Source organism: Labrus bergylta, chromosome 19, assembly GCF_963930695.1.
Source record: "Labrus bergylta chromosome 19, fLabBer1.1, whole genome shotgun sequence".
Lineage (NCBI taxonomy): Eukaryota > Metazoa > Chordata > Actinopteri > Labriformes > Labridae > Labrus > Labrus bergylta.
In genome coordinates, this window is record NC_089213.1 from 11,575,220 (window position 1) to 11,598,861 (window position 23,642).

The following is a 23,642-nucleotide window of genomic DNA, read 5'->3' on the forward strand; positions in this document are numbered from 1 at the left end:
TGGATGCCGGTAATGCAACACATGCGGATGTCAACCACCAATAAGCCCCACAGAAGGAGGGCGGAAGAGGGAAAGATGGACGATGAAAGAAGTCACGCTAAGAAGTCAGGAAGGAAAAAGAGAGAGAGATTAAAGTTCCAGTTGCAGTAAAGAAAACTATAATGAAAGAGAAGTCCACTTAATTAGCTGGAATAAAACTGAATGGTACAAACAGATCTGGAATTTTGTTGGACAAGCATGAAGTGTGTAGTTGGGTGCACGAAAAGCGAGGGGATGTCAGTCATGTATGTGAAAAGAGTGTTGCTGAATGTGTGTCGAAGACTCAGTATAAGAGGGCACATTTTTGCAGAATTCAACATTTCTAGATTAAGAAACAGTTGAATATGTCATGTTTCATCGTTTAAAACAAACAGAAAGCTTAGGAAATGTAGGATGGAAGTATTGACTCATAGAAATAAATGAAACCTTGAAGAAAGGAAACATAATCCCCGTGTGAGTTTTTAAAAGAAACAGGATTAGACAGTGTAGTTTATTAGTTTGTTTCCCCTCTAACAGCTGCTCAGGATACACTCCAGCACAGTAGGTGGCGGTGATGCGCCTTTAAACTGAAAGAAGAAGAAGAACCGGAAGCACTCGCTACTTTCACGTACAATCAAAGCGAACCAAAGGAGCCCGTTTGTTTGGATTCACTTGTTAACGTGAATTTTACACGTAAATCCAGACTTGGCCTTCGCTGTTTGCACATTTACTTACGTTGTTTACTGAAAGCAAACATGCAGAGAGATCTTGTAAAGATGTGTAAAGTCCAAATGATGAGAGCTTTTGTAAACCAGAGACTGACTGCAGCCGCTGAAGAGATATTTGAGCTGTTTGAAAGGACGATAGCAGAATACGAGGAGCAGCTTCATCTATCAAAAGAGAAGCAACGCAACCTGCTGGACGATCACAGACACGATGTCCGGTTACAAGTATCAGGTTTGTACCGTTTATTTATTTATTAAATGGGTCATATTGTGCCTTTTCTGGTTGTTTATGCTCTTTTAGTGTGTTTTCCATGTGTCCTGTGCATGTTTAGGCACATCTATGTGCAAGAATTCAAAGTCCGAGGAAACGCAGCTTCTCCCACTCCTCCTGTTAGCTGTAGCATTAGCCGCATGTAATGCTCGGTTCTAGCCCCCCCCTCTCGAAACAATGTGTCCGTGAGATCACTGATCTAAGCCCATTGACTCATTGTGGCAAACCCTGCAGCTCATGTTGCATGCCCACGATATGCCTCAGCCTGCGGTAGTGGTGCTAAGGTGTTAAATTTCAGCTCCTACTCTCTGTGGAAGCTGTGGAGATTCTGATGCTTCTTTATTTGTTCGAAAACAACTTTTTAGCTGCTGCGGATACATTAGTTCTGTGCAGGCTGTCTGTAGCTGAACTGTAAGCCTCGGCTAACATGCTAATGTGACCTATGTGATAGTATATGGAGGACGAGACCTGACAAAAGTATAAATAAATAAATAATTAAATGCGTGAATAAATAAATAAAAACTGGTAAATAAATGGGACATAAGTAATTAAATGTCTTAAATTTATTTCTACATTTATTTATTTCCACATGTATTTATTTCTACATTTCTGTGTCCGTATGCTAATGAGGTAGGAGGGACTAAGGTCAGTCTCATTCAGGATTGGTCAACTGAGCGATCCAGCCAGATCTATTCCTAGCGAGACTTCCTGTTGACATTAAGCAGCAGACTAGCACGGCTTCAACTGGGAGACCGCTGGCTGACCTGCTGCGGGAAGTCGCTGACTATGGAAGTGATTAGTGATCAAAATTCTTATTTTGTGTGGCCATGTTGTATTGTGTCATGGCTGTCAAGTTTTGATATTTTTATTATATTAATAGCAAATGTTCTTGTTTAATTTTTTATTGCTGAAGAGAAAGTTGTATTATTAACAATTACTTAAATTGTGCAATCTTTCATACATATTTTTGTCAACTTAACTTCCATTACTATGAAATAACATTTCAGATTGAGAGCTGCATGCAGCCTTTTCCAGGATTTGACTTTGATCACAGTGTTGGTCAAGTCTGAAGTCTACTGGAGTATGTTGCAAACATTGGATGATCCAAGTCTTCTCAGGAAGAATAGTCTTTTCCATCCTTCTTGAAGAGAGTCTGTGTTACATGACCCGGTCCATGTCAGCTTGGAATCCACTGCATGGATACATTGGAACCAACGACGACAACAGGCACAAATCCATCTGTTGGCCTGCTCCTTGGCTACACCTCATTGCTGCTGCATTCCCCGCGGTCGCAACATACCCCGACATGCACCAAGTGCGAGGGCCCTTCATCACCGCTTGCGTTTTTAATTCTGTCATTCTTACTTTAAACGGCATAGAGTACACAGAAAAACATAAAACAAGTTATCTGGCAAAGGCTAATTACATAAAATAGCTAACCTTACATGATTGCTGATTTTAGCTTTTTGTATTGTAGCTTTTTGCTGTCTGTGATGCAATTTTGTAGTCAAAGTAACTATAACAGTCTATGATGTCATTGATACTTACAATTGTTACATCAAGGAGGTGATATACAATGCAGAACAAGGTGAGTCGCTGCAATAAACAACGTGCAGTACTAATGTAAATACAATAAAAATGTATTGTACAGAACACATTTGTGGCCAATAATCATATTGTAATCAAGCCAAACTTTGTGAGGCCACAAGTAAGATATATATTTTTGGATTAGGGAAATATGCTGGTAGCTCCAGTCAGTGAAACTGGCTAAATTATTTTTCAACACAATAACAGTGAGTGTTTTTCTGATTAAAAAAAAGACTTGATACAAACAAGCTGCTGCTAATAAACTAACTGCAACCTGCTGTTGAAATTTCAGAAGTGACCCAATATGAAATGTTATCTCATTAAGGTTGACAAAACGTCTGATACTTTGGATACCTCTTGTTTTTATAGGATATATTCTCAATTGTTTTAATGGTCGATCGTATTCCACACCAGTACTCTGGTATTTACGTTGTCGTGAAGGTGGAGGGAATACAGCAGCAAGCTTTGAGACAAACTCCCCTCAATCTCCCAGAAAAAGGAACTTTGTGTAACTATGGTTTTATGTCACGGAAATAATAAATCTACATAAATACCGTTTGACGGACTCATTCAAATCACCCCACAATCGAGGTGTAGAAGGACTCAGGTTATTGTATTATAGTGTTACATGTTGTCCTGTTGTGTGCACGTAACATTTACTTTAGTTGGTTATTGGTTACGTTAACTAAAATGTGTGTTTGATTCTCCACAGACATCCAGCAGCTGATGGTGAGAAATGAAGAAGAGGTTCCCTCTGAGCAGCAGGAGATGAGCTCCAGACTGGACCAGGAGGACCCACCAGAACCACCACACATTAAAGAGGAACAGGAAGAACTCTGGAGTAGTCAGGAGGGAGAGCAGCTTCAAGGGCCAGAGGAGGCTGATTTCATCAAAATCACTTTCTTTCCTGTCCCTGTAAAAACTGAAGATGATGGAGAGACACCTCAGTGCTCACAGCTCAATGAAAACCAAACTGGAAAGAGTAGAGACATAGAGCATTTGAAAACAGGAGCTGATGGAGAGAACTGTGGAGAACCAGACAGAGACTTTAATCCAGACAGTCATTTACAGACAGTTTCTCAGAACAAAATTTTACACCTTTCTGGATCTGATAGTGTACCTGTAAGTGATATGAACTGTAATACTGGAAATACATCAGTTAGCTCATCTGAATGTGCTACAAGCTTTGGACAAAAGGAACAACTGCAGAAAAACAAAGAAATCCATACAAGAGAGAAACCATTTAGTTCCTCAGTTTGTGGTGAAAGAGACCAGCCAATGAAACATTTACATAACCACATGATACGACCTTCAATAGAAACACCCCTCAGCTGCTCCGTCTGTAAGAGGAGTTTTAACAGGAAATCACAGATGGTGACACATATGAGAGTCCACACAGGAGAGAAACCATTCAGTTGTTCAGTTTGTGGTAAAATGTTTTCTCGCCATGAAAATCTGAAACGACACTATATTGTCCACACAGAGGAGAAACCGTTTGGCTGTTCGGTTTGCGGTAAAAGATTTGCTCAGCATGTTTATCTTAGCCGACACTCCGTTGTCCACACAGGGGAGAAACCATTTAGTTGCAGTGTTTGTAATCAAAGATTCACTCGGCTTGATGTTGTCAAAAAACACAAATGTTTCAGATAGAGCAGCAGAAATACATTTAAAATCCGAAACAACACTCTACTTGCCACTCGAGGGAGAAATCGTTCAGCCTGATAAATAAGTTTTGTCTGGAGAACAGAGATGGTGAGGCACACGAGAGAAACCATTTAAAGGTTCACAGACCTTAAAAGGCACTCTGTTGTCCACACAGGAGAGAAACTGTTTAGCTGCCGTGTTTGAGATGGAAGATGAATTCAGTTGAGCATGTCAAGAAGCACAAAGTGTGTTAGAAAGAGCTGCAACATTTGCAGTTTTAATTTGGGATTTTTAAAAAAAACACCATAATTGTTTCCTCATAACACATTTTTTTTGGAGTTGATGTTCTCTCCTAGTGTTCAACATTTAATTTATAAGCTGTTAAACTGATTAACCGATTTATCTAAGGATGGTTTTGCATTTTTCAGGATCGTCCTCATACAGTACTCAGATGCTACATGTTGTTACACTTTTGAACATCCCCATGCTCGAACATCGTGTTCGGTATGGCCAATCCATGAGTCCAATAACAAAGCACCTCTCCGGTTCAGATCGGGCTCGTTCCCCCAAATCACCCCAAGACCCCCTAATCTATATTCTGTGATTAGTCTGAAGATTTAACTCAATATTTTTCTAAAAAAAATAAAACTTGCAGTTGATAAAGTTTTTTTCTCTTTTTTGAACATAGAACACAACGTTGTGTTTCTTTGTTTGTAAACTTCTAACATGGGTTGTCTTAAAAGATATAAAAAGAATGCCAATAGTTAAAAAAAGAGGAAATTAAAGTATAAATGTGTTTTTTTAATTTAAAGTATGAATGTAAAATGGGAAAACATTGACTGTGCTTGTGTAAGAGAAATACAGAGATGTGATAAGTTTGGAAAAAAGTGTTTAACTTTAGAATAAGAACCGGGGGTTTAAAGAGAATAATAGAGTGAATGTATACATTTGCACATGTAGATTTATAGACATAGGTTATTATTACTTGACTTGGTTGTTTATCATTCTGGTCGGAAGTGGAGCCCTCCTAAATACAACGGAACAGTAGGGGTCGGTGTGCACCTTTTTATAATATTGAGGTTGCAATCCGCTAAAAACCAAAGAAGAAGACGTTTCCGGGTGTCTCCCAGTTAGCATGTATGGCAGTGCTAACGTTGTGTGTTATCAGAGTAATGGAGGAGAGGCCGTCAGGGTTAAGTGTTCTTGTCCTTCTTTGACTTTTCTCTCTGTGTCAAATGTCCGGGTTTGAGGATCTTAAAGATTTATTCAGACGTCGGCTGCTCGCTGCGGCTCACAGAGACCCGAGAGGACAAACAACAACATGTGGATACGAAGAGGAGCTCCTCCGACAAAGACAACTACTGGATGTGATTTTAACTCCTGAAATAAAGCTGCAGAGAGCAGGTTGGTCTTCGTTAAGTGTTTCCTGCTCATGTTTTAGGTAGCCAAGCCTTTATTAGTTAACCTTCACAGTGTTAGCCACAGCTAGCTCAAGATCACTGAGTTTATTAGACTTAAAGACTCTTAAGTGGCTGATTAAATGATCAAATTATGTCTGATGCCGATCAGATTATTCTGGAAGTCGGTGGGTAAAGGTGCAGTAGTTTGAGAGGGGTCAGCTGTATTTAGCAGTTAAGCAGGAAGTCCCGGGATAGCTGTTTTATCTCAGACAGTTGACTGACAACAGAGTTATCATTGAACATGGACCAAAACACTGTCAGGTGTCTTTGGAGCTTTATTCACTGATCATCAGGGCTTGACATTCACTGTATTTCCCTCACCCGACGCTATTGCTTTTCCAAAAGTTACCAGCCACTCAGGATTTTCACTTGCCACAGTTTTGTTGTTGGGAAATGACGTTTTGCCAAAATATCTTTTCATTCATTAGATTCCATTTAGCGCACAGTGATCCAGCACAGATATCAACACATCATCATAACACATCTGATATTTCAATATAAATGTAGCTCACAGTGTGCTAGAAATGTGACGACATGAAGGAGCTTTTGAGGTTAGCTTTCGATAATCAACAACTATCACTGCGGTGAAGTTGGTCTTAAGGTGGATATTCGACAGACAGTCATCCTGGAGCCAGCTACGTAAAGCTCTCACTCGTGCCCATGAGAGGTGGTAGGACGACGGTAACATCCTCTCGCCCTAACCGACGGAGACCGACTTTAGGGACCGTCAACAAATTATTGTTTAATAGGCGCAAAATCTATATTTTAATGATATTTCTTCAATAACTTCCATTTTTTTTATGACCGACGATCCTCAAATCGATATTTTAAATGAATACTCACTTGGGGGAATAAGACACACTAACCTTTGTCCAATATTTGTGTTTTTATTGATATTAAATTATCAATATTTTCATATTTTTTCTTCAGTAACTTCCATATTTTATGACCGACTGTCCTCAATCAATATTTATAACTAATACTCACTTGGGGGAATAAGACACACCAACCTTTGTCCAATATTTATGGTTTTATCTTTTTTTAATAAATATTTAATTGTAAGTAAATCAATATTTTAATCATATTTCTTCAATAACTTCCATATTGTATTACCGACTGTCCTCAAATCAATATTTTAAATGAATACTCACTTGGGGCAATAAGACACACTAACCTTTGTCCAATATTTGTGGTTTTATCTTTTTTTTTAATTGATATTAGATTATCATTAAATCAATATTTTAATAATTTTTCTTTAATAACTTCCATATTTTATGATCGACTGTCCTCAAATCAATATTTACAACTAATACTCACTTGGGGGAATAAGACACACCAACCTTTGTCCAATATTTATGGTTTTATCTTTTTTTTATAAATATTTAATTGTAAATAAATCAATATTTTAATCATATTTCTTCAATAACTTCCATGTTTTATTACCGACTGTCCTCAAATCAATATTTTAAATGAATACTTTACATCAAAGTGCAACTAATCAGGTTTTTTGTTCTTTGACGTGTTATTTTTCCCTTAAAAATAACACGATATCTTGACAGCCCTAGTTTTAACATAAACTCGTTTGTGTCTTCGTGTGTTTTAGTGCTTCCTGAAGACGTCCAGCTGCTGATGGTGAAAAAAGGAGCGGTTCCCCCTGAGCAGCAGGAGTGGAGCCCGAGTATGGAACAGGAGGACACTAAGCACTTTAAAGAGGAGCAGGAGGAACTCTGGAGCGGTCAGGAGGGAGATTTACTTCAAGGACTGGAGGAGGCTGATACCACCAAGTTCCCCTTCATTTCTGCCCCTGTACAGACTGAAGATGATGAAGAGAAACCTCAGTACTCACAGCTTCACCAGAGACAAACTGAACAGATTGAAACAGGAGCAGATGGAGAGGACTGGGGAGAAGCAGAACCAGAGAGGGACTCAGATCTAGAGAGACATTTACGACCAGAGACTGAGGTCAAGACTGAAGACTCTAATGAGGATTTTAAGGACTCCAGAGAACATCAGTCAGGTTTAAACTCTCTGAGAAACTCTGACAGGAAAAAAGTTTTCTGCGCTAAGTCTGATCAAACCCTTTACAATAATCACCTGATGAAGACCCATAGAAATAATCAGACAGGAGGTATACCTTTCAGTGGCTCATGTGAGAACCAGTTAACACAAAGAGAAGGTCTGGGGCAACACATGGAAGTCCAAGGAGGGGTACACAGAGGGGCCAAGCAGGAGGACACAGAGCCTTCACTTGTTAAAGAGGAGCAGGAGGAAGTCTGGATCAGTCATGCTGAGACCACCAAGTTCCCCTTCACTCCTGTCTGTGTGAAGAGTGAAGATGATGAAGAGAAACCTCAGTCCTCAGAGCTTCATCAGGAACAAACTGAACAGATTGAAACAGAAGTTGATGGAGAGGACTGTGGAGGATCAGAACCAGACAGAGACTTTAATCCAGACAGTCATTTACAGACAGTTTATCTTGATGAGACTCCACATCTGTCTGGATCTGATACCGATGACAGTGGTGATTGGGAGAGGAGTGATGAACCTCAGGAAGGTTTAAACCCTCTGCAAAACAAAGACTTACCTGTAAGTGATATGAACTGTAATACTGGAAATACATCAGTTAGCTCCTCTGAATGTGCTACAAGCTTTGGACAAAAGGAACAACTGCAGAAAAACAAAGAAACCAATACAGGAGAGAAACCATTTAGTTGCTTAGTTTGTGGTAAAAGATACCAGAGAAAAAAACCTTTAAATAACCACATGATACGCCATTCAGTAGAAACACCCCTCAGCTGCTCCATTTGTAAGAGGAGTTTTATTAGGAAATCAGAGATGGTGACGCACATGAGAGTTCACTCAGGAGAGAAACCATTCAGTTGTTCAGTTTGTGGTAAAATGTTTTCTCGCCATGAAAATCTGAAACGACACTATATTGTCCACACAGAGGAGAAACTGTTTGGCTGTTCGGTTTGTGGTAAAAGATTTTCTCAGCATGGACAACTGAGACGACACTCTGTTGTCCACACAGGGGAGAAACCGTTTGGCTGCTCAGTTTGTGGGGAAAGATTTGCTCTGAATGAAAATCTGAAACGACACTCAATTTGCCACTCGAGGGAGAAATCGTTCAGCTGTTCAGTCTGTAAAAGAAGTTTTATCTGGAGAACAGAGATGGTGAGGCACATGAGAATCCACACAGGAGAGAAACCATTTAGCTGTTCAGTTTGTGGTAAAAGATTCACACAAAGTGGAGACCTTAAACGGCACTCTCTTGTCCACACAGGGGAAAAATCATTTAGTTGTTCAGTGTGTGGTCAGAAATTCACAAAGAGTGCAAATCTAAAAAGACACTCTGTTGTCCACACAGGGGAGAAACCATTCGGCTGTTCAGTTTGTGGTAAAAGATTTGCTCTTAGTGAACATCTGAGACGTCACTATTGTCCACACAGGCTAGAAACCATTTAGTTGCTCAGTTTGTGGTCACAGATTCAAACATAGTGGAGACCTTAAACAACACTTTTTTTGTCCACACATCAGAGACACATGTCAAGAACTTTCTTAAGAGTTGTTAAGACGGACGTTAAAAATGGACTTGATGAGTTTTGGAGAGGAGGAGTTGACGTCACATGAAAAGTGAACAGGAGGAGATTAAAAAAAACACAGCAACGATTCCTCCATATGAGAGAAATCAACTTTAAACTGTCGAGGGAAGGGCCATGGGTCAGTGTATATTTTGGTCATTCGATTTTTCCTTTCAGATACGGGTATAAAAAATAAAAAAAAATGAGTGGTTATTTGATTTTCGTTTTAGAATACAAAAATTAGAATTGAAATACAAGGCGTTTTTCTTTATCAATGTCAAAAAGGGATGAGCGAAATTTCAAAAATGGTTCGATTTTCATTTTCTATTTCATTTAACAAAAAATAAAATCACTAGAAAACAGAAATAAAAAATAGGCCTGTTTTTTCATATTTTGAGACCGCATTGTGGGAGTAAAAGTACAACACATTTCCTGAAAAGATCCTATCCGAATAGCCACAGCTCATTATGGAGTACGTACTTTTCAGTAGGGAGTTTCGTTATACTGAACTTTTGTGGTCATTCAGTATGCATTTTTTGGGTCTGCCTCAGTATACTGAATATATATACAGTATTTCTTTCACTTTAGGGGAAACGGGCGTCTTAATATATTTGGAATGTGCTTTAGTCAGACCAGAAAGCTCAATTAACTCTGGGAACTTAGTAAGCAGCCCCCCCCCCCCCTGTGGTAATCATGGAATAACCTAGATTTCAGGATAGTACAAATACCTTTGTTATTACATTTCCTATCACACAAGTTACACTCATCAATCAGTAATTTTGGTAATACAGCCTTCACATTTGCATACATCAAGGTGTTTTGAATTAACTGAATTAATGGTAAGGGAATCACTTTACAAACCTTACTAAATTCACGGTAACCGCAAGTAAAGTTATATTTGTTAACAAATGATGTATAGTCTATTAGGTCACCATTAGAACCCAATAAATCAGGAACAAACATAATATTTTTCTCAACCCAATCATTCTTAAATAAGGATTTCCTATTGATTGTGATCACTCTATTGTTCCACAGAGTTGAACAATAAGGAGAAAAGTTATGAGTGAATATCATTTTCCAAAAATGGAGAATCTGACGGTGAAAATTAAGACAGTTTCATTGGAATTTTGATTACTTCAAAATCACATTTTAAAAGAAAGTCTAAACCTCCTATTTTATTCTAACAAGGATCTTGGAATATGAAACCACATAGAAGTTAGTTGGGACAAAAAGGACTTTATCATATCGATTTTAAAAGTGCCAACCATTGATTGAAAATCAAGAGAATTGACACCACCCATGTCATGCCTTTTAATGTAATGAGTTTTGTTTCTCCATATGAACTGGAAAATCACTGAATTAGCTTTATTTATATTGTTTGAGGAAATATAAAGGGAGTGGCATGGATAAATAAGCTTAGAGATACCTTCTGCTTTAGATAAAACAACTCTACCAATAATAAGGTCTCTGGTCAGCCAATGACTAAGAGATTTGTCATATCCGTTATACGGTTGGATACATTAATATCTTCTCTTCGAAGAAGGTTATTTGTTAATGTTATTCCTAAGTATTTCACTTCTGATTCAACTCTAATAGAAGCAATGGTAGAATCAGAACTTGTATGAATGGGGAGTAATTCACATTGATTAATGTTAAGGGACAAGCCTGAAGCATTGGAAAAATCTGAAATTGTATTGAGAGTTTTATCGACCATTGATTTATCTTTTAAGAAGATGGATGTGTCGTCTGCAAATTGACTTCTTTTAAATTCTTTGTTGAAGATTGAAATACCTTGTATTTCAGGAGCATATTTTACAAGAATAGTTAAAAGTTGAGTTGCCAAAACGAAAAGCTTAGGAGAGATAGAACATCCGTGTCTTATGCCTCTAAGGGTTATTCCAGGGTTCAGGGAGACACAGCTGTTTATATCAGTATAGAGCATCTTAATAATACAACAAAATGTATCTCCAAAACCCAAAAAGTGTAATGCTCCCAACAGGAAGGGGCGTTCAATACTGCCAAAAGCCTTGTAAAGAGTAGAAATAACACATAGCTTTCTGTACTAATAAAATCTTTGTAATCTAACATGTCGAGTATCAGTCTGGTGTGGTTATGTATATTTCTACCCTTTACAAAAGCGGACTGACATTCATCAACTAACTCAGATAAACAGTTAGAATACACATGTGCTAATAATTTATAATCATTACATAACAAGGTTATGGGCCTCCAATTGTCCAGTAGAAGTTTATCCTTACTAGGTTTTGGGATTAGGGTGATAAAGTCCCTGTTTCATAGTTGGCGACAGGTGCCCAGTTGATATACAATCTATAAAAGCATTGTTCAACAGCTCTCTGATGTCTTTCCAAAACAAAAACAAACCAAAATTCAACGGTTAGTTATCAAGACCTGGTGACTTTCCTTTAGACATCTGCAAAATTGCATTATCTAATTCTAATTCCTCCACAGCAAGCTTAAAGTCAACATCCATCACTCTCTTATATTCATTAAACACAGTTTTCCTCTGAAAAGTTGAATTTGTACAAGTTACTGGAGAAATCTCTTATTTCTTTATCAACTTGGTCTTTAGTGTCTATTTTGACATCATTGATGGTTAACTTCTGACTTTTCTTTTTTGCTTGTCTGAGCTTTTCCAAATTAAAAAAATATGAAGATTTTTTTTTTTTCATCTTCCTTTAACCAGCGAGCTCTAGATTCTAGAACAGGGGTGGGCAACTGGCGGCCCGGGAGCCACATGCGGCCCTCGTCAACCCTCAATGTGGCCCTCAGGTCAATTTTTATATATCCAAACATGAAGAAAACATGACAAAATCTGCCATGAAATCATGAAAACCAGAAATATTTCCATAATAACATTTGATCACTGGCATATGTTGATTTAAATTTGAGACATAATTGACTATTATCGTTTTTGTGTCCTACAATTTTGCCCCCCTGGCAGTGAGAATTAAATGAATCCTTGCTGTGACCAAAGTTGCCCATCCCTGTTCTAGAAAGTATAAAAGCCCCTTTTGTTTTTTCCAAATACGAGTTATCTAACTCGGATTGGAGGCTGTTTGGCTTGACATGTTCTTCCATTGATAAATCCGTTTTATGACATCGTTTGTTTATTTCACTTATTATTAACTGTTGTTTTCAGGAAATGAATTGTGTATTACCACCCACAATGCTGTGCGAAGTTAAACGTAAAATGTCACTTCACGCGCGCCTCCAAATCAAAACAAACGAGCGTGGATTAATTAAATCAATTTTTAATCTGGAGTTAAAGTCCCGACTGAAATCACTACTTTTAATTAACAACAAAATATAACACAAAATAAAACAAATGTCTGCATTATTATAAAACCTTTCCCCCTCTATTTAAATAATGATTTATTCATTTATGTATGCGTCTTTATTGGTTTATTTGACTTTATATTCTGTATTACTGTCTTTCATTTGTACTTTCCGTTATGCACTGTATGTTATTTAGTTATTTAATCTGTCTTTTACTTGATTTACATTGTGATATATATATATATATATTTACCTGACTGTATATTACTCTTCTTGAATAAAGCTAAACAAAAAAAAAACCGGGTGGATGTGTCCGGTTCGGAAAAGGCGGTCATATGTTTTCTACAAGTCTGGATGAACAAACCGGAAGCAGTGGCAGCACGCGATGCTAACACTTCAACTCTCGCTACTTTCCTGTAAAATGAAGATGAACTAAAACAGCCTGCTCGTTTTAGATTATGAATTTGAGCATACGGTGTTCATCCTGACGTGAAAGTCTCTCCGCTGTTACGTGTGTTTTTAATCGAGCCCCGGCGTCCTACGAAGCTAACGCAGTTAGCTTTAGCGCGACCGAACACGTTTTACCGGACTGTGTGTGAAAGAGAATCTGCAGAGAGATCTTGTGAAGATGTCTAAAGTCCAAATGATGAGAGCTTTTGTAAACCAGCGACTGACTGCGGCTGCTGAAGAGATATTTGATCTGTTTGAAGGAACGATAGCAGAATACGAGGAGCAACTTCGTCGATCTAAAGAGGAGAATGAGCGACAACACAAACTACTGGATGCTGTTTTTAACCCTGAAGTCCGCTTACAGCGATCAGGTTAGTTCACTTTTTACACAATGATAAGTTGAACTATAATAACAACACATTAGACTCATAGATTATGTTAATGTCTTGGAGAGGAATGAGAGTGGTGAGATATGATTCAGTCATCCGGTCGATGTGGTCCCAAACTTTTTGTTTACTATTGTTTTTTTGCAAAAGGGGTAAAGTTCTCACTTTCACCGTGGTTAAATGGTCCACACGACCCCGAGACGCCAACCACGACCCTCTTCCATCATCCACATCTAGCGATCCAGTGCTGCGTGGATACGACTCTCCTTCTTGTGTGATGTTGTTTATTATCCCACTTTCAAAAAACAAACATACAACACACGTGTGACACTGATAACTGTTGACTTCAGGTGGAAAGCGTCCCTCTTTGTTTAGTTTTTCCACTAAACGCACATGAGATTAGTATATAAGTTAAAAAAACATAAACTAAAATGTGTAATAATAATAATGTATACTTTATTGATCCCGCGAGGGGAAATTTGTTTCAGACTGTGTGTTTGATTCTCCACAGACATCCAGCAGCTGATGGTGAGAAAAGAAGAGGTTCCCCTTGAGCAGCAGGAGAGGAGCTCCAGACTGGACCAGGAGGATTCACCAGAGCCACCACACATCAAAGAGGACCAGGAGGAACACTGGAGCAGTCAGGAGGGAGAGCAGCTTCAAGAGCCAGAGGAGGCTGATGTCATCAAAATCACTTTCTATCCTGTCCCTGTGAAGACTGAAGAAGAAGATGATGGAGGGAAACCTCAGTCCCCACAGCTTCAACCAACACTAACTGATCAGATCAGAGATGAATATTCAAAAACAGAAGCTAAAGGAGAGGAGAGTGAGGGATCAGACCAAACTACAGACTTTAATATAGACAGTCATGTACAGCCTGTTTCTGATGACGAGACTTCACACTCCCCTGAGACTGTGACTGATGACTGTAACTGTGATTGGGAGGCCAGTAAACCTCAGGAAGGTTTGAACCCTCTGCAAAACGAAGACGTACCTGTAAATGATTTGAACTGTAATACTGGAAATACATCAGTTAGCTCGTCTGAATGTGATACAAGCTTTGGGCAAAAGAAACAACTGCGAAAACACAAAATAATCCACACAGGAGACAGACTATTCAGTTGCTCAGTTTGTGGTAAAAGTTTCAGAGACAACGGAGATTTAAGAAGACACTCTTTTGTCCACACGGGAGAGAAACCATTAAGCTGTTCAGTTTGTGGTAAAAGATTCACACAAAATGGAGACCTTAAACGACACTCTGTTGTCCACACAGGGGAGAAACCGTTTAGTTGTACACTTTGTGACAAGAGATTCACACAAAGAGGAACCCTTAAACTACACTATGTTGCACACTCTGGGGAGAAACCTTTTAGTTGTGAGGTTTGTGGTCACAGATTTACAAATAGCGGCGATCTAAAAAGACACTCTATTATACACACAGGGGAGAAACCGTTTAGTTGCAGTGTTTGTGATAGAAGATTCACTTATAAACAGAATTTCAGAACACACAAGTGTGTTGCTAAGAGCAGGAAGAAATAATGAAATCTCAAGATACTCGTCACATGTCACTTTAAAGGTAAAGTCTAACATTTGCTGTTTTCAGATTCAGTTTTTGGCTTTTCATGCCTCTGTTGTGGAGACAGGACAGAGGATAGAGTCAGGGATGGAGCGAGTGCGGACTGACATGCAGGAAAGGAGCCACAGGTAAGATTTGAACCTCGGCCCCTTTGAGGGCTACAACATCTGTATATGGGGAGTGCAAAGTCATGAGGCAACACTCGTCAGTCCACACAGGGAAGAAACTTTTTATTTGCTCAGTTTGTTGGTCAAAGATTCACACTTCAGTGGTTCCCTAAGCAGACTCTCTCAGGTCCACACAGGGGAGAAACCATTCAGTTGTTCAATTTGTGGCCACAGATTGACATGGAGTGAGTCTCTAAAAGATCACTTCATTTTACACTCGGGGGAGAAACCATTTAGCAGCAGTGTTTGTGATGAAAGATTCACTCAGCGAAAGAGTGTCAGAAAACACAAGTGTGGTGGTAAGAGCAGCCAGAATGAATGAAACCTCAACCACTACGCTCTGCCAATAGAAGGTGTCTGATCCAACCTTCTATCTATAGTGAAAGGTGATCACTGTAGATGTGTTTCACCTTAGGACATTTTGAACATTTGACCACACCTGCCATCAAAGTGCCTTTCAGTCTATTGGTGTGAAAATCTCTATATATGGGTGTGCCCCTCCCCCCTCCTTTGTTAAAAAAATATCACCTGAAGAAGACCTCTGGTCGAAAACGTTGTGATGAATAAAAACATTTTTGTGGCATTTGAGCGTGTGTGGGCCTGTCTTGTCTGTGCAGTTTGGCGTGAGGCATTTAAAGAAATGTTGGTGCATATACTGATTGACAACTTCCCTGAGCCATAAGTGTGATGAGTTCTGTTGGTTAATAATATCACCGTCCAAAAAAAAAGGCAGAGAGAAAGAGAGGACTGTCCCAGGTTAAGTTATCATGGAGAGTGTTTGGAGCTCTTGCCAAAAAAATATATATATTGTTACACATCTTGGTCACCCTATGCTTCCATTTTTGCTGAAATGTATAAATAACCCAAACATAGAGGTCATGGACCCTTGCATACTTGTTATATTTTCGGATGATCATGCCGTACAGTCTGTTGACTCCACCTCTTCATTGTTCATTTAGCAATTATGGATACTATTTGTATTTCTCTTCCTCAGTAAAGCATGAGCTGTGAGGAAATGGTGTTCTGATTAGACAGTATATAATAATAGTAATGAACTAAATAACTAAACAATAGAGCTGAAATGAATATTCTAGTGAAAGTTATTCACATTTACATGTAATTCTAAGTTTATATTTGTACTTCTGCAAAGCATGAGCGTTGAATACGGTTTTCTGAAGCTGCAGAAATACAACAACAACAACAGTGATGACGTCATAATAATTAAACTAAATTTGGTGCAGCAGTAGCTCAGTCTGTAAGGACTTGGGTTGGGAACTGGAGGGTCGCCGGCTCATGTCCCCTAAGGTACCCAGCCTGGTAATTGATGTGGTAGCTGGAGAAGCGCCAGTCCACCTCCTGAGCACTGCAGAGGCGCCCTTGAGCAAGGCACCGAACCCCCTTCCCACCAGCTCAGGAGAGCTCACCGTGTGCAGCCTCCTCCCTCTGACATCTGTCACAACCTGGCTCAACATAGCAGTGACAAAAGAGGGAGACCACACATAGTCGGCTACATTATTCAAAGGAGTTTAATTAAATCAGTAAATTAAACAGTGTTAGATCTGTGAGGAGTATCAAACTCCAACCCAAGCACAAACAAACAAAGGTTAACCGCAGTATGCAGGAGAGAAGAGAGGCCGAGGAGATTGAGCAGGGTCTGCTTTGTAGTCTCCACCAACCAGCCAGCTCAGGTGTGCTGCATTACAGTCCTTCCTGACTCCACCCACATCTACCTGCATGGAGAACACAGCCAGCAAAGGGAATCAAACCAAAGAGGCCAAGCTTGAGGCCGTCACACATGAATGTCCAAAGGATCCTGTTCGTGCATGTGTGTATTTCAGCCTATATGTGTGTAGCATGTTCAATATAACAGAATGTAAAACTGAATTTCCCCTCGCAGGATCAATAAAATACACATTATTATTATTTATCGCTATAGTTGTAGTTCTGGCGCTCATCCAGCAGATGGTGCTGTCTATGGCAACATCCGTTCACATCAGACCCTATGGTCAGACCATGCCCATCCTATGTGCCCATCTGATATCCGACCCAGCCCCATCCTGCGATCCGCGGCGAGGGGGATAAAGGGAGAACAAACCGGAAACAGTGGCAGCACGCGATGCTAACACGTCAACACTCGCTTCTTTCCTGTCAAATCAAGATAGATTAAAAAAAAGCCTGTTCGTTTGGTTTAATTTATGAACTTGAGCATACAGTGTTCATCCTGACGTGAAAGTCTCTCCGCTGTTACGCGCGTTTTAAATTGTTTTAACTTCTGATTTGAGTCCCGGGGTCCTACGAAGCTAACGCAGTTAGCTTTAGCGCGACCGAACACGTTTTACTGGACTGTGTGTGAAAGAAAAGCTGCAGAGAGATCTTGTGAAGATGTCTAAAGTCCAAATGATGAGAGCTTTTGTAAACCAGAGACTGACTGCGGCTGCTGAAGAGATATTTGATCTGTTTGAAGGAACCATAGCAGAATACGAGGAGCAACTTCGTCGATCTAAAGAGGAGAATGAGCGACAACACAAACTAATGGATGCTGTTTTTAACCCTGAAGTCCGCTTACAGCGATCAGGTTAGTTCACTTTTTACTTGGGCTGGGCACGTTAACGCGTTATTTTCGCGTTAATTAATTAATTAATTATCGCCGACAATTATTTTATCTCGCATTAACGCAGTTTTTATTATTTATTTTCTCATTGTAAAAGTATGTTTCTTACTGCTGCGCATGACTGCTGAGGCGCTCACAGGAAAGAGGAAAATGCGAAGTTGAATTTTCTTATCACCGGAGTACTTGATAAGTACTCCAAAATATGTTGCAGCCAGAAACTCAGGCGGACGCTGAAAGGTCGTTTCACTTGTCTTCACTTTATTTAAGCGTTTAACAAAGACCCAGTACCTTCATTCACTCTGCCTAAGAGTCTCTTCAGCTGCTGAATAATAACGACAGCTTTCTTGCTAACTCCGGAGCATCACAACAACAACACTCTTCTTCTCTGAACTCCTGCATGTCACTGTTTCTCACTCACAGACTCCACCTAGTGGTGTAGATTATGCAGCGCATTTAATTAATAACATGTCAACATGGACTGCTTGAATAATGTTGCAGTTCAGAAAAATACATTAACATTAGCAACTTTGAAGATGAATTCAAAAAGGATTATAAACTAAAGAATTTCAAAATGACAAGTACAACAAAAATGTGTTTGTGGGGTCCCTGATAACCAAACAATAAACATCAATGTTCTCAATTGACCTGTCACACTCTCCCCCACTTTAAAAATGGCGTCCTGACTTTTTCATTATACTTCTTAGCCTAAAACCTTTCTGGGCAGTTTTTTTTTTTAATATAACAAAGAGAATGACATTATGCCCTTGCAGTGGCAATAAGCTTTAGTTTTGTATTTATTTGCTTTGATTACATTGTTTAACTTGAGAAGTACATTTACAATAAAAGTGCGTTATACACTACTTTTGAATTCATTATTGGATTTTGCGTATAACAATGCGATTAATCGTGATTACCCCTAACCCTAGCTCAATTATTTGTTTCTCCACAGACATCCAGCTGCTGATGGTGAGAAAAGAAGAGGTTCCCCTTGAGCAGGAGAGGGGCTCCAGTCTGAACCAGGAGGACCCACCAGAACCACCACACATTAAAGAGGACCAGGAGGAACTCTGGAGCAGTCAGGAGGGAGAGCAGCTTCAAGGACCAGAGGAGGCTCATATCATCAAAATCACTTTCTTTCCTGTCCCTGTAAAAACTGAAGAAAATGATGGAGAGACACCTCAGTCCTCACAGCTTCTTGAAAACCAAACTGAAGAAAGCAGAGACACAGAGTATTTGAAGACAGAAACTGATAGAGAGGACTGTGGAGGACCAGAACCAGACAGAGACTTTAATCCAGACAGTCATTTACAGACAGTTTCTATTGACAACACTTCACACTTTTCTGGATCTGATAGTGATGACAGTGGTGATTGGGAGGAGAGAGATGATCCTCAGGAAGGTTTGAACCCTCTGCAAAACAAAGACGTACCTGTAAATGATATGAACTGTAATATACTGAACATACTGTGGGATGGGGTTGCTGGGGTTATTATTATTAATCAACAACTTTTAGAGTGTAACCTGAAGTACATGCAGCCCTGAAGTTACACACTCCTGTCCAGTAGGTGGCGATAAGCATGTTAGGACTTGAATGGCGTGAATGGAATATGAGAGGAAGACTGGGGCACAGAGGGAGAAGGAGATGGGATAAGAGCTGCCAGGGAGGCGCTTCTTTGTTTTTTTTACATTACACAAGGGTGGCAGGCAGAATTTAAAGTCAAGGGAAGGTAAGTGACATGATAATACACACTCATGTACAGTAGGTGGCGGTGTGCACCTTTAGCTGTTTGCGATCCGCCGAAAAAAAAAAAAAAAATCCCCGAGAAGGTGGCTGAGCCTTTGTTAGCAAACCTGTTCTAACACCACAGTGTTAGCCACAGCTAGCTCCTGCTAACAACATCACTGATGTTTACTAGACTTAGAGACTCTTTAGTGGCTGATTAAATGATAAAAAAAATGATATGTCTGATGAAGATCACATCATTCTGGAAGTCAGTGGGGAAAGTTTTAGGTGTAAGTGGAGGTAGCTGTATTTAGCAGTTAGCAGGAAGTCCCGGGATAGCTGGTTACCTCAGAGAGTTGGCAGACAACAGAGTCAGCATTGAACATGGACCAAAACACTGTCAAGTCTTCTTGAAACTTCTTTTACTGAGGTTTTACATTCACTTCATATCCTCACAAGCCGCTGTGGCTAGTTGTTTTCCAAAGTTTCCAGCTACTCAGCATTTTCACGAGCCAGTATTTTGTTGGGAAATTACGGTTTTCTGCCACAAATAACTACATATTTTTGTTAATTGCACGGCATTCAGCACTGTCAATTCTGTAATTGCATAAAAGTATTATGTGTGATCAGGTAACGGCACACCTGTTAATATTAGCACCGACGATCATATGCGGAAACGTCGTGTCATTAATTGGCGTGCGGAATGTCACCTCTGGTGGTGAAGTAAGCGAAGCTGTTGCTCTTAGATCGTGGTAAAACATTTACCCAATGAACAGGTCTAACCTCGGACATGATTATTCACACATCATCATCTTCCTCTTTCACAAAAAGGGCTAATATCTGCAACAATGATCTCTCAAAACAGATGGGAACATAGTGATGGTTCAACATCAAAGTCTCTTTTATAAATTCTGAAATGCACATCTCAAAATAAGCTTTATTTACCTTGAATGGCTTCAAACATTTACATAATGTATAATACAGGAAACTACAGTTTTCAGAGAATTGCATGTTTCCCTTTTCTCCACAGACTTCAAGATGCTGATGGTGAAAAAAGAAGAGGTTCCCTCTGAACAGCAGGAGAGGAGCAATGAGGAGCCACCACACATTAAAGAGGAACAGGAGGAATTCTGGAGCAGTCAGGAGGGAGAGCAGCTTCAAGGATCAGAGGAGGCTCATATCAGCATGGTCACTTTTTTTCGTGTCTGTGTGAAGACTGAAGAAGAAGATGATGGAGAAAACCCTCAGACCTCACAGCTTAATGAAAACCAAACTGAAAAGGGCAGAGACATAGAGCATTTGAAAAGAGAATCTGATGGAGAGGACTGTGGAGGATCAGAACCAGACAGAGACTTTAATCCAGACAGTCATTTACAGACAGTTTCTCCTGACAAGACTTCACACTTTTCTGGATCTGATACTGATGACAGTGGTGATTGGGAGGAGAGAGAAGAACCTCAGGAAGGTTTAAACCCTCTGCAAAACAAAGACGTACCTGTAAGTGATATGAACTGTAATACTGGAAATACTTCAGTTAGCTCCTCTGAATGTGGTACAAGCTTTGGACAAAAGGAACAACTGCAGGAAAACAAAGAAATCAATACAGGAGAGAAACCATTTAGTTGCTCAGTTTGTGGTAAAACATACACAAAGAAAATCAATTTACATCAACACATGCTACGTCATTCTGTAGAGAAACCTTTTAGCTGCTCAGTTTGTAAGAGGAGTTTTATCTGGAGAGGAGAGATGGTGACGCACATGAGAATTCACACTGGAGAGAAACCATTCAGTTGTTCAGTTTGTGGTAAAACGTTTTCTCGACAGGGCTGTCTGAGGACACACTCTCTTGTTCACACAGAGGAGAAACCTTTTGGCTGTTTAGTTTGTGGTAAGAGATTTGTACGAAGTGGAGACTTTAAAAGACACTCTGTTGTCCACACAGGAGAGAAACCCTTCAGTTGTTCAGTTTGTGGTAAAAGTTTTTCTCGACATGCACTATTGAGACAACACTCTTTTGTCCACACAGAGGAGAAACGGTTTAGTTGTTCAGTTTGTGGAAAAGGATTCACAGAAAGTGGAGCTCTAAAATATCACTCTGTTGTCCACACAAGAGAGAAACCATTCAGTTGTTCGGTTTGTGGTAAATCTTTTTTTCTACGTGAACAATTGAGACTACACTATTTTGACCACACTGGAGAGACACCGTTTAGCTGTTCAGTGTGTGGAAAAATATTTGCTAAACGTGGAAGTCTGAAAAAGCATTCAACTATCCACACAGAGGAGAAACCGTTCGGCTGTTCAGTTTGTGGTAAAAGATTTGTTCAACATGGAAATCTGAGGCGACACTCTGTTATCCACACAGGGGAGAAACCGTTTAGTTGCTCTGTTTGTGAAAGAAAATTCACCCGGCATGACAATGTCAAAAAACACAAGTGTGTTGGATAGAGTAGCAGAAATACCCTTAAGATACTCATTACATGTAACCTTTGAATTGCGCATACAACATTTGCTGTCTTTAATTGTGATTGTGAGTAGAGACGTTGATTTCTGTAATTATTCCTGAAGTTGTCTTTATTCCATGATTAATTTGTAGATTTAATGTAGTACTTTTTGTATAACAATAAAGCTTGAGTTGACAAACCAGTCATGTCTGTCTGCCTTTCCCACGTTTTTATGTTTTTGCTGTTTTTTTCTTTCTCTGTTAGCTTCTAACATGGGTTGTTTTTGAATCAGTGCATGGTGCAAGATTTCCAAACACTGCCAATAGTTTAAAGCAGTACCTTACCCGGTGACACCAGTGGTTATTTCCCACAGTGCGAAAAAAGGCAAATTGAAATTAGAAGGAGACAAGAGACTGGAAAATACTCATAAAACCTTTACCCCTATTAATACAGATGGTTCAAAAGATTCTAAGAAACGAAAAACTGGATTTTATTTTGTCACGTTAGCTACAAGGAAATAACTCCAGATCATGTAGCAGTATACACAGTTGAAATGTTCGCAATCAGAAAGGAGTTGCAGTGGACAGAGACTAATAAATTAGAAAAAGTTATAATGTGTTCAGATTCATTATCTTCATTGGTATCATCACTGTCTGTGTCATCACAAAGCACAGTTTACTTCATGATATACATGAATCACTCTTTAGATTACAAAAATCACAAACAGTTGTCAGGTTCATGTGGGTACCTGCTCAATAGAGAGAAATGAATAGTATCTATCTAAACATGCCCTAAAAGGAGATTCAATCAGGGATGGAAACTTTCAGTACAGCTGAGGCGTATGCAGGTAGTATCAAAGAAAATCATGTCCGCCAGACAAAAGATTGGGATGAGAATAACACACGAGCAGTCACCCGCTCAAATTCAACAAAAAGTCGGAGGAATGAAAACAACAGGAAGAAACAAACAATCATAAAGAGACCAAGAACAGGACACAGAGGGTTAAATAAAACAGTGCACTTATCAATAAATCAAATAAGAAAATATCAATCAGGTCTGTTTGACTCAAGCGGCAACTTCTGGAATTGAAAAATGAAGCTGATGCTGAAGTGCTAAATCCTGCAGTTCCTGGAGTGTCCACTAGAGGCTGGCTGCAGAAGCACAGGAAGTAACATACACACACATTCAAAAAGCCTGTTTTAACAGCAGAGATGAACATGTTTACAGCCTGGTTCAAAAAACCAAATAGGTCTGATTAGCTCATGTCTCGATCTGCACACACTGTGGGGGGGGACTCATCCGTTTTGATTTGATGAAGGATAAGAGTTATTCACAATAAGGCGTGTAGCTGACCTGACTGACAGGTGGGCACGATGTAACGGTCAGGAGGCTTAAAACCCGCCTCAGCTTCAGGTCTTAGGTAGGAGACAGCATTTCCAGCCTGGAGACCGCCATCGAGGGGACTCCAGCGCCCCCTGCAGGAACAGATGGGTCTCAGGCTTTGTGCACTAATAATTACAGTAGACGATCGCAGGAAACAGTAGAAAAATTTATTTTGCATCGCCAGACATATAAAACACAGAGAGAAAAGCTAAAGGAGGAACTGAGGAAATGTGGGGTTGAAATAATGAGTTTTAAAAATCTATTAAATTTTGAGGAAGGGAGCCTTGCTTTTTTTTTTTTTTTTTTTTTTAGAAACTGGACT

At 39.6% G+C, this 23,642-nt stretch overlaps 6 protein-coding genes and 1 long non-coding RNA gene across 10 annotated transcripts in view; 6 read left to right on the forward strand and 1 right to left on the reverse strand.

Moving 5' to 3' along the window:
• The window catches only part of LOC109988998 (zinc finger protein 771-like), a 34,685-nt gene that overhangs the window by 4,525 nt on the left and 6,518 nt on the right, over window positions 1–23,642 (forward strand). The gene's annotated exons all lie outside the window — the stretch shown is intronic.
• LOC109989007 (gastrula zinc finger protein XlCGF57.1-like) lies at window positions 774–4,909 on the forward strand. The gene is made up of 2 exons (XM_020640607.3): window positions 774–975; window positions 3,314–4,909. The coding sequence occupies exons 1-2, from the start codon at window positions 774–776 to the stop codon at window positions 4,249–4,251; spliced, it is 1,140 nt and encodes a 379-aa protein (XP_020496263.3). The 3' UTR covers window positions 4,252–4,909.
• LOC109989032 (zinc finger protein 260) lies at window positions 5,365–12,337 on the forward strand. Its single transcript, XM_029278612.2, has 2 exons — window positions 5,365–5,649; window positions 7,309–12,337. The coding sequence occupies exons 1-2, from the start codon at window positions 5,481–5,483 to the stop codon at window positions 9,168–9,170; spliced, it is 2,031 nt and encodes a 676-aa protein (XP_029134445.2). The 5' UTR covers window positions 5,365–5,480; the 3' UTR covers window positions 9,171–12,337.
• LOC109989006 (gastrula zinc finger protein XlCGF17.1-like) lies at window positions 12,915–15,750 on the forward strand. Of its 2 annotated transcripts, XM_065948348.1 has the most exons (3): window positions 13,268–13,404; window positions 13,570–13,691; window positions 13,931–15,750. In XM_065948348.1, exon 3 carries the CDS (start codon window positions 13,945–13,947, stop codon window positions 14,956–14,958), a length of 1,014 nt encoding a protein of 337 aa, XP_065804420.1. In that variant the 5' UTR covers window positions 13,268–13,404; window positions 13,570–13,691; window positions 13,931–13,944; the 3' UTR covers window positions 14,959–15,750. The 2 variants fall into 2 exon arrangements, with proteins under 2 accessions (XP_020496262.2, XP_065804420.1); XM_020640606.3 differs by lacking the exon at window positions 13,570–13,691 and having other exon boundaries at window positions 12,915–13,404.
• Window positions 16,671–18,230, reverse strand: LOC136177125 (uncharacterized). Of its 2 annotated transcripts, none has more exons than XR_010664772.1 (2): window positions 17,949–18,230; window positions 16,671–16,892 (listed from the first exon to the last, which is right to left on the reverse strand). It is a non-coding gene; the product is annotated as an uncharacterized lncRNA (long non-coding RNA). The 2 variants fall into 2 exon arrangements; XR_010664773.1 differs by having other exon boundaries at window positions 17,883–18,230.
• On the forward strand, window positions 16,928–20,652 carry LOC114920566 (uncharacterized). 2 transcript variants are annotated; one of them, XM_065948352.1, is made up of 3 exons: window positions 17,222–17,737; window positions 18,723–19,204; window positions 20,527–20,652. In XM_065948352.1, exons 1-3 carry the CDS (start codon window positions 17,545–17,547, stop codon window positions 20,539–20,541), a joined length of 690 nt encoding a protein of 229 aa, XP_065804424.1. In that variant the 5' UTR covers window positions 17,222–17,544; the 3' UTR covers window positions 20,542–20,652. The 2 variants fall into 2 exon arrangements, with proteins under 2 accessions (XP_065804422.1, XP_065804424.1); XM_065948350.1 differs by lacking the exon at window positions 20,527–20,652 and having other exon boundaries at window positions 16,928–17,737; window positions 18,723–19,500.
• LOC109989000 (gastrula zinc finger protein XlCGF57.1-like) lies at window positions 20,535–22,139 on the forward strand. The gene has a single exon (XM_029278614.2). The coding sequence runs from the start codon at window positions 20,535–20,537 to the stop codon at window positions 21,939–21,941; it is 1,407 nt and encodes a 468-aa protein (XP_029134447.2). The 3' UTR covers window positions 21,942–22,139.

Coding starts and splice junctions, on each gene's coding strand:
- LOC109989007 (XM_020640607.3), top strand. CDS start 774: ATGCAGAGAGATCTTGTAAAGATGTGTAAAGTCCAAATGATGAGAGCT. Junction 976..3,313: donor TGTCCGGTTACAAGTATCAG/GTTTGTACCGTT, acceptor GATTCTCCACAG/ACATCCAGCAGCTGATGGTG.
- LOC109989000 (XM_029278614.2), top strand. CDS start 20,535: ATGCTGATGGTGAAAAAAGAAGAGGTTCCCTCTGAACAGCAGGAGAGG.
- LOC109989006 (XM_020640606.3), top strand. CDS start 13,212: ATGTCTAAAGTCCAAATGATGAGAGCTTTTGTAAACCAGCGACTGACT. Junction 13,405..13,930: donor AGTCCGCTTACAGCGATCAG/GTTAGTTCACTT, acceptor GATTCTCCACAG/ACATCCAGCAGCTGATGGTG.
- LOC109989032 (XM_029278612.2), top strand. CDS start 5,481: ATGTCCGGGTTTGAGGATCTTAAAGATTTATTCAGACGTCGGCTGCTC. Junction 5,650..7,308: donor AATAAAGCTGCAGAGAGCAG/GTTGGTCTTCGT, acceptor CGTGTGTTTTAG/TGCTTCCTGAAGACGTCCAG.
- LOC114920566 (XM_065948350.1), top strand. CDS start 17,545: ATGTCTAAAGTCCAAATGATGAGAGCTTTTGTAAACCAGAGACTGACT. Junction 17,738..18,722: donor AGTCCGCTTACAGCGATCAG/GTTAGTTCACTT, acceptor GTTTCTCCACAG/ACATCCAGCTGCTGATGGTG.